Raw genomic sequence first — 13,346 nt, 5'->3', positions numbered from 1 at the left:
TTCAGTCAACTTGAAGAGGAACGTGACCCCTCAAATATCTGCAATTGGATGGATTTTTTTTGGAAATAGTTAAATTCTATATTCAAAATAATTGTTTTTACTTTGCCCCAACAGTATATAAACAAAAATCCCTTTTATGTATTGTGACGACCCTGTCTGGATTGCCTCCTTGTCCTCCACATGCAGGAGCCTGGACTGATGGGCTTCCTTTATAAGCTGGTGGCAGGCAGTCACTTGTTCTCTCTTCTGGCTTCCACCATGATTTAATTCATTTCAATTTCATTTAATTGGTTGATTTTCTTTTAGTTATGTGCAATAAATCTATTTTTAGTTGCACCTCATGTATGGTCTCCCTATGCTTTGTCCAGTCTTGAGCCAGGTTGTGACAAATTAGGGGCTCATGTAGGATCAAATTAACCATTTTGCTAACAAGTTAAGACTTTGTAGTAATTTGGCCCACTTTTGCTTTGCTACCTTATGTGATGATGGGAGCAGAGGCTGCATGTTGATATAGATAATGTTAATACCGTCTCGTGTTAGTAATAACAGATGATGTTTGATTGAAATTTTGTAAATGGACTGTACTTATATAGCACCTTTCTAGTCTTTTCGACCACTCAAAGCGCTTTACACTACAACTCACTCACCCATTCACAAACATTCATACACTGATGGCTACCACACAGGGTGCCAACCTGCTCATCAGAGGAAGCTAATCATTCATACACATTCATACACCGTTGGCACAGCAACGGGAGCAATTTGGGGTTAAGTGTCTTGCCCAAGGACACATCGACATGTGGACTGGAGGAGCCGGGAATCGAACCGCCAATCTTCCAATTGGAGGACGACCGCTCTACCTCCTGAGCCACAGCTGTTTTTCTATTGCCTTTTAGTTTGGTGTTTTTCATCATATTTTACTCTGATAAACACAGACCCATCATCTTTGTTTCAACTATTTGGTTCCTTTGAGCAGGAAAGTGTTACTTAGTTGCAGCACATTTAGTAGAGCAACTTTGCTGCATGGCTGTCGAATTCGTATCATGTTGAAAAAGTTTCTATTAAATGCAATATAGTATTAATAAGTGTCATTAAATTATATGTAGATTAGGTGCTCATTGTTGTTGCCATTTTATGTGCACTACTTGATTGTACATTCATTGTTTCATTATAGCATAAGAATAAGCAGCTTTGTAGTTGACTTTACTTTGATTACAAGCAAACAGCTTCAGAGGTGACTTAATAAATTGATTCTGGCACTAAAAACATGTTTGTAGAAGGAAAGCGCGGGCAGGAATACTAATTGTTTTCCTTGGGAGCTTCAAGGCACTTTTCTAATCAACATATGATTTGAATATAGTCCAGAGATTTAAGGTCAAAAAAGTTCAGGTGTAGTGAGAGCAGTGGAGGCTGGTGGGGCTGTGCCATGTTCAGTCAGTTTCAGTTACAATCACAATACAACTGAACACAAACTGCAGGGTAGCAATACTCTTTGACATAACAATTATTTGATGCAATAATAAAAAGTTGAGGTATTCTTACACAGAAACATAAACAGCATCTCGCATGGACACAAGCTTTCCATTTCCATTTGAAACTGAACTCATAAATAATTGATTTATTTATATGTACACATTACATTAAATTATATAAATTGATTTTATGTTTCCGTTTCTTACCCTTTAAAAATGTTGTATAGTAATAATAACAATAATATGTATCAAGTGGCTGAACTCAAACCATTGACCATTAGGAAACAGTATTTTATGATCAAGATAAAATGTTACTTTTGTTAAGAGTTGCAATGATGACCTGATTAATCAGTTAGTCAGTCAAAATATGAATAGAATCTGCAACATTTTTGATAATAATAGTGTAATCATTTGAGTGGTTTTAAAAAACAAAAATTCAAATTCAATTTGTTGGTTTCTGCTTCTCAAATGTGAAGATTTGCACCTTTCATTTGTCTAATATGAAAGTCAATTAAATATCTTTGGGTGGTGGACTGCTGATTATAAAAAACAAGGACTTTGAAGACGTCACTTTAGGCTATATGAAATTCCACAGATCTTTTTTCCCCCCACAAATATATGGAGTAATATTAGCATATACACTATTGAGATAGTGTGTATGATAATAGGAATTTCTGGAGCACATAGTACCATATATTGCTGGATGATGTATTATACTAAGGTCAAGTATACACAAAGAACACTGGGGTCAAGGGAACTCGCATGTATGTGTGTGGGCATGACTTGTTACTTTCAAATTGACTTAAGACCAGTTGAATGGGAACAGCTTGTGCAACTGGGGACAAAAGTGTATGTGTGTGTGTGTGGGAGACTTCATAATTGTACAGGATTTCTGTTGTGGTATTAGGGTTTTTTCTCCATGGAGAGCATCGGCAGAGCACTCAGGTGACCCTGTTTCATTGTGTTCCTCGGGAAGGTCTTGATCCTCTTCAAAGTAGAGATACTATTGCTATATATGCTGCTGTTGTCATGGATGCAGTGAGGAGATTCTTGAGAAGAGTAACACTCTCTGGGAACATGCCCAGTCATCAGTGTCCTCTTATCGGATGAGCGTGTTATTTTTGTTACAAGCAAGGACAGCTTACTGCTTAATAACAGAACTAACTCTACCCCTGAACATAACACCGTCATCTGAGGATTCAGACTCATTGTGGCCGCACAAGGCCAGCTCAAAGCCCCCACAGAATTTAACACAGTCAATTATCTTTGATGAAATTTGTCTGTTGTTATCCACCTCTTCATTGTGTTTCCTCACACCAATACTGTGGCCTTCAGCCAGTTGCATAGCGATGTTAACTCTGCCTGCCATGGCTAACTTGACTGTATTCTCAACACATGCTGTCTTATACTCATTTATTTTTACATTTCTTAATCTTCTCATATAATAAAATTCATGTCCCTAACTCCTGTCACAGTCCATGCTGTATTTATCCCTGCTGTTTTCAATAGTGAGCATGGGAAGAAAATTGCAGCATTTACATGAGCTAGCTAAGCCTTTGTGTTGTAACCGTCTGATTTTGATGTCGGGTTGATCTGGCCTAACCTCTTTGACTTGTTGTTTCTCTACCAAATTTCTCCTCTGAAATGGATTTTCAAGATCTTATTGAATTTGAAGGCAGTTCATCAATAACACCAGGTGTCTCTACTCCAATACTGTCAGACTTCAGGTCCCGATCAGACACAGCACTTTTAGCAGGTTGCAAAGCGCAAAATGCTTAGTAACCCAAAAACGGCGAGCAGAAGTTTCACTCTTATTGAAAACAACTACAAGAAGCTGCCCCAATGATGGGGTGGAGCGTCAACCAGTCACATGGTTTTGTTGTTTTTGTTTCACTATTTCTACTCCACTCTACATGTTGTTTCCACTTGCGAAATGTCACTAGAATTACAAAAAAAAAAAAAAAAAAAGATTAATGCTTTCATCACTTCTCGTCTGGATTATTGTATTGCAGGGCTTCAGAGTGTCCAAAATCCAGCCACCAGACTTTTAACCAGATGACAAAAGCATGATCATACCAGCATGATCATATCTCTTAGCTTCCCATCACTGTTTGCCTGTCTGTTGTAGAATTGAATTGAAAATGTTACTCCTGACTTTTAAGGCCCTGTACGATATGGCACCAAACTAAATCATTATTCACCAGCCCGTAGCTTCAGATCATCTAATAAGGCCCTGTTGGCTATTATCCCTGTCAAGGCTTAAGGAACAGGGCTTTGGCTGTTAGTTCCTAGTTGGACCCTGAGGAACTTAGACTAGAGATAATTCACTCCCTTCTTTTAAAGTGTCTCTCGAAACGTACTCCTACTGTATGGCTTTTGTTTAATTGTTTTATCTGTTACTTATTTGATCTGTTTTCATTGTTTTATCTTATTTGTAGACTGTGATTTTGTATTTTATTGTTTTCTCTCCCGTTTTCTTTTATTTGTCCTTGCTTGTGAAGGATTTTGTAACAGTTATTTTGAAAAGTGCTATATATTTAAAGTTATTATTATTACTTGTGCTGCGCTGCTGTATGTCTTTTGACCTAAATGACATTTATTTACATTGTGATAAAACCTTTGATTTGTTTTTTTCCAGTCCGCCTGTAAAGCTCTGACAACACTTGTTTCCAGCTGACATCACTTTTTATATATTTCTATTTGAAAAAAACATATCAGTGATTCAAACTATTCTCATCTGGCAAGCTACACTACACTACAACTCAAGTGTATAGGAACTATTAAATTGTGGAAAATAATTAATTGAAAGTAAATGAACAAAAGCTGTATGCACCAGATGTGACAGACCAGACCACACATTTCACACCAAACCATCTAAATGTCTATTTATGAGACTAGTCAGTTTCTGTGTCTATGAAGTAATGCTTCATAGACACGACAGCCATATTTTATTATTATTTTTACGGCAGTTGTAACTCTAGGTGGACTAGCTCATACAACATAGACTCTCTCCATTGCTGAATGAAATGACACCTTCCCCCATTAGCAGTGCTGTCCAAAGTGCTGATCTTGAGTTGTCCCACCTGAACCTAATCAAAAATGTGTCTCTGATCCTGATTTATAGCAAGGAAACTATAAAAGATATACATATACATTCCTTGATTCATGGTAGGTCGACACATTTGATCAGTGTCACTCAGAAATTAATTACTTTTCCATTTATGCTTTGGTGAGTCAGTTGTCTCCATGGTAACTAGATGCTATCCTCCAGCCGGCTTGTTTAATTGCATTATATCATCCCCACCGGAACTAATTAAACAAGGACGTAAACGTATCTAAAGTTACAGACCTTTATCAATTACCAATATATCAATAAGGAAGTTCAGTGAAAACAACAATCTCCATGGCGACGGTAGTAACACAACCCATTCACAATGCACGAAAAAATATGACAGTGTCCGAGACGAAATCAAAGAAAGTATCGAGCTACACTTTTCTGTCTAAAACGCGGTATTTCTGTCGAGCGACCTGCCATAAGACAGCCTGTGGAGTGTGGAGTCTTTCTCAAGCAACTACCTGTTTTTCCACTGGACACAGTTTTAATCGTTGGGACACATTAGGTTTCATCATGTTTACTTTCAAATGTTTCTATTTGGATTCACTTTGAACCACAACAGACACTGAAGCTGAATAACGTTACAAAACTCACCACAAGAGGAAAACCTCAAGACTGACTTTCGTCTATCTTTGTAGTATTGTAAGTATCGACCTAATATGTTAACCCATACAATGTACCTACTATAGGTACACACATATGTGTGCTTACTGTTAATACTACTTTCAATAAGTAGCAGAGTGTTCAGGTCTTGATAATTAGCTACATAGCTAACGTGAATCCCTTTTCTTTCAGACTGCATTAAAATGAAAGGTCAAGAAGAAGGTTGTTGCAGAAAATGCTGGTCTTACGTCGCCAAGACCAAAAAGATGTTAACAGTTTCCAGCCTGGTTGGTGTTGTTCTGGGTAAGTGATGACTCCATAACGCCACTGTTATAGCTGCTAGTTTCTTGCTGTGTAAAGGTCTGTAACTTGGCTAGGTCAGCTAATTCAAACAAATATGTTTGTTGTTGTTGTTGTTGTTGTTGTTGTTTTGAAAGTTATGTTTATGTTTGTGTATTTTAGCAAGACGTGAATGTAGCTCATAGGTTAACTAACCCGGCTAATTAATAACTTACTCCTAACTAAAATATGACAATACCCTCTGATTCTGCCCCACTTAAATGCATGCTTAACACCATCTGACATTTGACTAATGTACGGTAAAGTTAACGTCCACATAAGCACTTATGAGGCCACGTTACACATCCTGTTGCCAGGACAACCATGCGATTACAATGTGTCTCATCACCCCCGGCTAAACAGCACCATCTAGTGGACAGTTTATATCACTGCACTTGCTCCACCAATCAATCAACCTCTATACAGGGTTGGGAAAGTTACTTTGGAAATGTAATACGTTATAGATTAGTAGTTACCTTATTTAAAATGTAATAAGTAATGTAACTATTGAATTTACTTTATCAAAGTAATGGATTCAACTTATGACATTTCATTACTTAATGATTACTTTTCTAATTTTCTAACAAATGTTTTCAGCAAGTGTACCCGTTAAGCACCAACATCTAAGTTGGGGTGTTTTTCATGGACACTGATATGATTTATAAAGGAGATCATTTCTTATAAAGCAAGATTTATCTCTCATTTGAAAATGTATTCATTTGTTCATGTAGATTTTGGAATATAAAATAAGATTTATGAAAAAAGTCTAAAGTCTGGCATCGGTTTAATTGATACTGTGACATTCAGTAACATGTTAAATATTAAAAAATGAGGAAGAAACCCTCCTGAGCAAAATCTTAAAGGTCTGACTTCAGATGTAACCCCCTTTGTAACCATCAACAAATTAAGTAACTGTAATTTAGTTACACATTTTTTCTCAGTAACTGTAACAGATTACAGTTACATTTATTTTGTTATTCAATTATGTAACACTGTTACATGTAACAAGTTACTCGCCAACACTGTTTATATAACATCTTTCATACAGACTAGCATAGTTCAAAGTGCTTTACAGTTGATTGAAAGGTGATTATGAAACAGAACAGTGACAACATACAGAAAATGAATAAAAATGATGAGAGAACAAAAACAAAGAACAAATTAAAAGACAAAAACTGAGACCAGTACATGTGAGAGAAAATAAGGAATACATAATGTTTAGAAAATTTTAATAAATAAGTAATAAAAAATAAAGTAATATAAATAAGAGAGAATAAGAGAACAGTTGTCGCTCTAACGGGGAGACAACATTAATGGGCCAAAAAAAAAAATTGGTTTCATTATAAATTTTAGTCAGTGACAGAAGTCTGGACTGTGTGTCTCTCTCTAATTAACACAGTTTATCTGCTGTTCTCTCTTTTATAAATTTTAACATTTTGTTAGCACAGTGTAGTTTTACCTTTTTTGTTACTGTTTATCAGTCATGAATCAGCTGAAACTTATGTTGTATAGTACGGTAGAGCTGAAATGATTTGTTAATTAATTGATTAGTTGGTAAACCGAAAAGAAAAACACAACTGCTGTGATAATTGGTTAATCATTGAAGTAATTTTCCAAGCAAAAGTGCCAATCATTACACTGCACCAGCTGCAACAGCAAGGACTGTTTCTCTTTTCATTTTTTCTCATATGATTGCAAACCTTTGGGCTGATACTCAGACACATACTGTGCTGCACATGTAATGTTAAATTATATGCTCAGAGTAATATTTGTATGTTTTTGTCTTACAGGAGTTGCTCTCGGCATGACTCTGAAGACCTTCATTGTTCTGACAAGCCTCGAGAAGATCTACATTGGCTTTCCAGGAGAAGTACTCATGCGGATGCTTCAGTTAGTTACCGTTCCTCTCATTGCGACAAGTGTCATAACAGGTGAGCCACACATGTATTTCTCACTCTCTTAAAGGACCAGTGTGTAAGATTTAGTGGCATCTAGCAGAACGGACTTGGCAAAAATGGAGAATAATAATCATCAGTATATTTTAATTAGCGTATAATCATCTGAAAATAAGAACTTTGTTACTTTAGAATGAGCCCCTTATATGTACATAGTGAGCGGGTCCTCTTCCACGGAGCCTGCCATGTTGCTACAGTAGCTCAGAACAGACAAACCAAACACTGGCTCTTGGGAGAGTCCTTTGCATGTTTTGCAAGTTTCACGGCCACTGTAGGTTCTCCTACACGCTTGAAAGGGAAGAGTGAGGGGAGGGGTACTTATTTGGTTACAATCTAGAAGCCGATAAATCTTACGCAGTGATACAATAACCCTTACTTTAGTTTATGCAGATTATACACATAGCATTTAAAATAGCCGTGCTGTTTGTTTGTTACAGTAACTATATAGGAATATATTGATCCTTTTATCTTTGGTCTGTAGATCTCAACATGTGTTGTTATTTCCAACAGGAGTTGCTAGTCTGAGTGTTGGCACCTCCAGAAGAATTACTATGCGTGCAGTGGTGTACTTTGTCACAACCACTCTTCTGTCTGTGACCATAGGTAAGAAATACCGTGCATCAAAAAAATAGTTTTTAAGAAACAATGAAACATGTAGCTTAACATACAAAACTGCACACTGAACACTAAGGATTTTTTGTCAGTTAAAGAAGTGTTAAGAGTCTAATGTATTAGATTTTTTTGCAAATTAACAACTGCATATGAATCCAAATATAATGAGTGGGTACTTACCAATTAAAACCTTTTTCCTTTTTTATCATTTGTGCCAATTTACACAGCTCTCTCTGTAAAATATTCTAGAAATGAGCTACTGCAATTTACTCTAAATTAGAGGACCTGGAAAATAAATCACTCAATCAATCACTAAATCAATTACCACTTTCACTTTTTTCATAGAAACGAATAATTAGAGAACAGGTATGACCTGAACTTTTTTATGAAGGTGAAGATTGAATGTCTTTCACAGTTTCTTTACCATGTAGAGCATTATGTTATCTTTTACGAAGTGCTACTGAAACAGCTGAATTAAATAATTGATATTAGTTGTAAAAATTTTATTCCCTAGTCAATCTAATATGATATTTTTTGTATTGTTATTGGAAGAGAGTTAAATACATTATAAATAAATGCACATCCTCTGATCTCTCTCATTTATTTTTCCCTGAGAAGGAACCCCCTCCCCAATGGTTCATCCATCATCGACCTGACCACATCCTGATCTAAACGTCAAGATCCCAAATATGAATTAACTAACGTGTCTTAGTCCCTCTGTAGTACATCCCAGAGATAAAGACTGAAAAACATCATGTCAAGCTCATTTTCTGTTTCCTTTAGAGCAAACGACTAATCAATCAATCGATGGAGCAATTTATTACAGCTCCCCTTTTAACAGATGAAGTGTGAGAGATGATGTCTCACTCTGAGCCCTCAGGCATATGTCCTCGTCTCCTCCACAACTGAAGAAAGATTGGGACTGCACTTTAAAAACTTGTCTGCTTTTCTGAAGCCTTGTCCACTTATTACAAGTTTTCCACAAAATCTGTTCAGTTTCACTTAAATCAAAGAGCTGATGCATCACTTACAGCGCAACATTTTAACCCACCTGGATTTTGCGTTGTAGGATTAATATTTGTGCTGTTGATCAAGCCTGGGGTCGGTAAAACTCCTGTGTATGTGGACACAGATGATGATGAGGATGAAAGTTTCAACACAGTCAACGCCTTGCTGGATCTAATAAGGTGAGAAGAGAGCGTATTCCCGTAGCCCATCATTTCCAGTTCAGCCAGTAACATTTCAGAAAATGCTGAAACACTTAAGCAGACAATTCATATCACTAGTATTTCTTTAGAGCTGCATCTGTCAGTGTTTTATTACACAGAAATAATGTATAAAGTTAGACAAACGTTACACTATATTCTGCATTATAGGCATATTTTCACTCATCATCTTTAAGTCTTGTTTACTCTCTATAGAAACATGGTGCCACAAAATCTGATTCTGGCAAGCTTTCAACAGGTATGTTTTATTGAGTTATTTCCTCACGTGATGGAGACTGTGTGATATTTCTGATTTGTTTATTTATTTATTTCTTAGTACAAGACTCAGAAAGTGGAGTTTGAAATTGAAGTACCCGATGTAAATTCCAGCCTGGAAACAGTAAGCAGTTTTTCCTTCTCCACCATCCATGTGCAGATGATACAGTAAAGTTGCTCTCATCAGACCATTGTTCTCACCGAATGGGTCATCTTGTTTCAGAAAACCACCGAAGTGCGTCTTGTGGGCAATCAGATTGAGGGACTGAATACTTTGGGAGTGATTGTCTGGTCTTTTATCTTTGGACTGGCTCTCAGGAAGATGGGTGAGAGAGGGAAACTCTTTGTGGATATTCTGACTGCCATCAACGAAGCCACCATACATGTGGTTAGACTGATAATAGGGTGAGACTAAATGTCACGTGTTTTGTCTTCTGCATAGTCAGTGTAATATTTTTGAAAATATTTTATTCATTCTACACATCCATGTTTTTATCTATGTACAGACAGACAGTAAATATCTTACAATGTGCACTGAATGACCTGTTAAAGTGGATAGTTTTCTCTGTGTGTGTTATTACCAAAAATAGTAACACTGATTACAGCATATCACATCTTTTGCTCTTCTGCCCCTGATTAACATTTTTCGTCTTTCTAAAGGGTTTCATGTTCAGTTATTGTTACATATTGTTATTCGTTGTTAGTTTTTTGTAATGGTAATCTATTTAAATGTTTCATCTGTCTTAAAGTTTTGATACGTTTTCTTGTAAAGCTGTTCTCCATTAACAAACTGATTGCAGCACTCTCTTCATGTTCCAGCTTCTTGCCAGTAGGAGTGATGTTCATGACTGCCAGTTATGTTGTTGAGGTTGGAGATGACTTTGAGACTGTGTTCAAGCTCGGAAAGTTCACAGCGGTGGTTATCAGTGGGTATGTTCTCCTGCGCTGTTTTTCCACTGTTACAGTTACCTTGTGAGTGTGGATTCAATTTATTGCTGTTAGGGGTTTTGTTTCTATCATCAGCATTAAGCTTGCAGTTTTTGCTCTTTTTCAGACTTTTAGTTCACGGAGGAATAGTTCTACCACTGATCTATTTAGTGTGTGTGAGACGTAACCCCTATGTTGTCATTAAGGGGATTTCCCCCGCCTTAATCAGGGCCGTACTCATCTCACGCAGGTAAGCGAATTGTAACTTGTAATCTTTATTTCAGTTTTCATTAGTGTCATATCAGAGAGAGACAACTAGATACAGAGGATAAACACGTACATATTTAAGAGCTAATGGAGGATCACTGTGTCTTGAAGCTACGCGTTCGCGCTGACTTTCCAATGTTGCGAGGAAGTAAACAAGATTGATAAAAGAATCACTCGCTTCATGCTGCCCATTGGGATCAATGTTAACATGGACGGAACAGCCCTTTATGAGATGGCTGCTGCAGTTTTCATCGGCCAGCTCAACCACATCAATCTGAGATGGAGCCAGTTATTCACCATTGCGTAAGTCACAATCAATAATTTATCATTTCCTGTTCTGTTTGATAATTGAAAAAGTGTTAACTTTGGTTGTGCTTAAAAATTATTTGTTACAGTTGAATTGTATTAAAAGACATGCAAGTAGTTCATGTTTAGTTAAACAGTAATATAAAAATATATATTTTCTTTTTACAGTGGCACAATTACTCCACTATGTGGCAATTCATGTTCATCTGTTTCCTCTGCAGTATGACAGTTGCAGTGTCCAGTGTGGGTGAAGCAGGGATCCCAGCCACAGGAACAGTGACCACGCTCTTCATTTTGACCGTCATCGGAATACCTGCGAGGGAAGCTTCCCTTTTGCTGGCTATAGAATGGCTGCTGTAAGTTAAACCTGTGATTTTGGCAGGCAGAGATAATTTTGCTTCTGATATCAAACTTATACTGTGCTTTCATCTATAACTGCTGTTTGTTTTCTCTCAGAGACCGCGGCAACGTTGCCGTCAACGTCCTGGGAGACTGCCTCGGCGTGGCCATCGTTGAGCATCTGTCGAGAAAAGAACTGCAAGACATGGATGACCGAGGACAGACCTTGACAAGGTGCAATTTTACTTGACTTCTTATTATTATTTTGTTTTTTTGCCCCATTAAAAACAACATCAGCAAATATTAAGTACTTTTTACCCAGTGCATTTCTAGACAACACCTGGTTTTTGCAACATTTTTCAATCTCAATGAAACTGTTACTCACAGTTACCCACATTTGTTTATATGGAAATTTAAAAAATGGGTCTGTGTGTCATTCAGAGACCTGCCACCATATCCTGTCACTGACGAAGGGGAGCTCATGGTCCAGGTGCAGATTCATACCCCAGGACAGGCAACAGCTGCAATACAGCAGCCGAAGCACAAACATATGTAGCCTCAGCTCAGCGTGAACCAGGTCTGAGCATTAACAGCATGACCAGGGCTGACTTTTAAAATAATTATCACCTGCCAGAAATTGCACCGTGTCTCTTTGATTTGTTATCATTTTGTTTATTTGTCATCACATTTATCACATTTTATACTTTTGGATTTTGTCAGTTAGCTGTAAAATAAGCTTGCTGGCAAGTATTTGTTAATTTGCTTTATTGGGAATCAAATTATTATATTGGGAATCTATTTTGTATTTTATGTAGATATACAGTACTTGTAGTAACCAAGATGCACAGATGCATAACTTCGACTTTGCTTAATTTAATTTTCATTTTCATTTCATTCATTAGTATTTTGATTTTATCAGTGTACTTTTGAATAAGCTTCTAACAGTGGTTTCTTAATTTGATTAATTAGAATCAATTGTATTTTATGTAATTATAATTGTAATTAAGACAGAGATAGCAGCTCAATTAAAGGTAGCCTCAGCTTAGCATAAACACGGCTGGCTGAAAAATTAGTCTCTGAAAAAATGTAGTCATTGCTTTTTCTTTGATTTGTTGTTTCATTGACTACTTAATGCAGATATGATTGTACCATCCTGCTTATACCAGAGTTTGTTTCCAAATATATATCTAGAGAAAACTTCATATAACTTCCCTGCATTTTTCTGTATGTTAGCTTGTGATGTTATTTGTTCCATAATGATGTGACACAGTCCGTCAGTCAGAGATTGAAAGGCAAATCTGAAACTTTTGCTGGATCCAGTTTCTCAAGTGTGATGATTTTATGGTTTTCTTTGTCTTGTTATGGTAAACAAATATCTTTGGGCTCTGTGAACGATAGAAGAAGAAGAAGAAGAAGAAGAAGAAGAAGAAGAAGAAGAAGAAGAAGAAGAAGAAGAAGAAGAAGAAGAAGAAACTTTTTTTTTTGAAGACATCAACTTAGGCTGTGAAAATTAATAATTAAATAAATAATTGTTAGTTGCAGCTTTAGATTCTATTTCTTCACTTGTGAAGTTTTGTTAGACTGAACACATTTGTTTCTGTTTGGATCAAATTCATAAATATCGACTCACAACTGTAGATTCAATCTTAAATACAAATTTTTAAGAGACAAAACAATTTAAGAAAATAAACTTGTGTTCTTTGTATTCAGTGCAAATACATTCTTCTGAGCCAAAAGAGAATCGAAAACTCTTCACTGAGGTGTTTGTTTTTTGTTTTTTTGTTTGTTTGTGTGTGTTTCATTTTGGTTTTTGTTTTATGTTTCTGATGAAAAACCTTAATAAAAATTGTGTAAAAAAAAAAGGAAAAAAAAGAAGACTTAAAATAACATTTCACCAATGTAACACAACATGCATACAAAACTGACAAAA

General features: G+C 36.4%; 1 protein-coding gene across 1 annotated transcript; it reads left to right on the top strand.

Annotated features, from left to right (window-relative positions):
- The first annotated feature begins 5,456 nt into the window (after positions 1 to 5,456).
- On the top strand, positions 5,457 to 11,972 carry LOC133986108 (excitatory amino acid transporter 3-like). The gene is made up of 13 exons (XM_062425897.1): positions 5,457 to 5,493; positions 7,320 to 7,460; positions 7,995 to 8,087; positions 9,166 to 9,283; positions 9,518 to 9,560; positions 9,639 to 9,658; positions 9,752 to 9,982; positions 10,397 to 10,507; positions 10,632 to 10,754; positions 10,883 to 11,074; positions 11,299 to 11,433; positions 11,534 to 11,650; positions 11,858 to 11,972. Exons 1-13 carry the CDS (start codon positions 5,457 to 5,459, stop codon positions 11,970 to 11,972), a joined length of 1,476 nt encoding a protein of 491 aa, XP_062281881.1.
- The last annotated feature ends 1,374 nt before the right edge of the window (positions 11,973 to 13,346 follow it).

This window comes from Scomber scombrus, chromosome 2, assembly GCF_963691925.1.
Source record: "Scomber scombrus chromosome 2, fScoSco1.1, whole genome shotgun sequence".
Taxonomy (NCBI): domain Eukaryota; kingdom Metazoa; phylum Chordata; class Actinopteri; order Scombriformes; family Scombridae; genus Scomber; species Scomber scombrus.
The sequence above is the reverse complement of the archived record's forward strand: the minus strand, read 5'-3'. Positions and strand labels throughout refer to the sequence as shown.

Excerpts from the sequence above, each read along its gene's own strand:
- LOC133986108 (XM_062425897.1), top strand. The coding sequence starts at position 5,457 with ATGTTAACAGTTTCCAGCCTGGTTGGTGTTGTTCTGG. Across the intron at positions 8,088-9,165 it reads TCTTCTGTCTGTGACCATAG|GATTAATATTTGTGCTGTTG; the intron begins GTAAGAAATACC and ends TTTGCGTTGTAG. Across the intron at positions 9,284-9,517 it reads GCCTTGCTGGATCTAATAAG|AAACATGGTGCCACAAAATC; the intron begins GTGAGAAGAGAG and ends TACTCTCTATAG.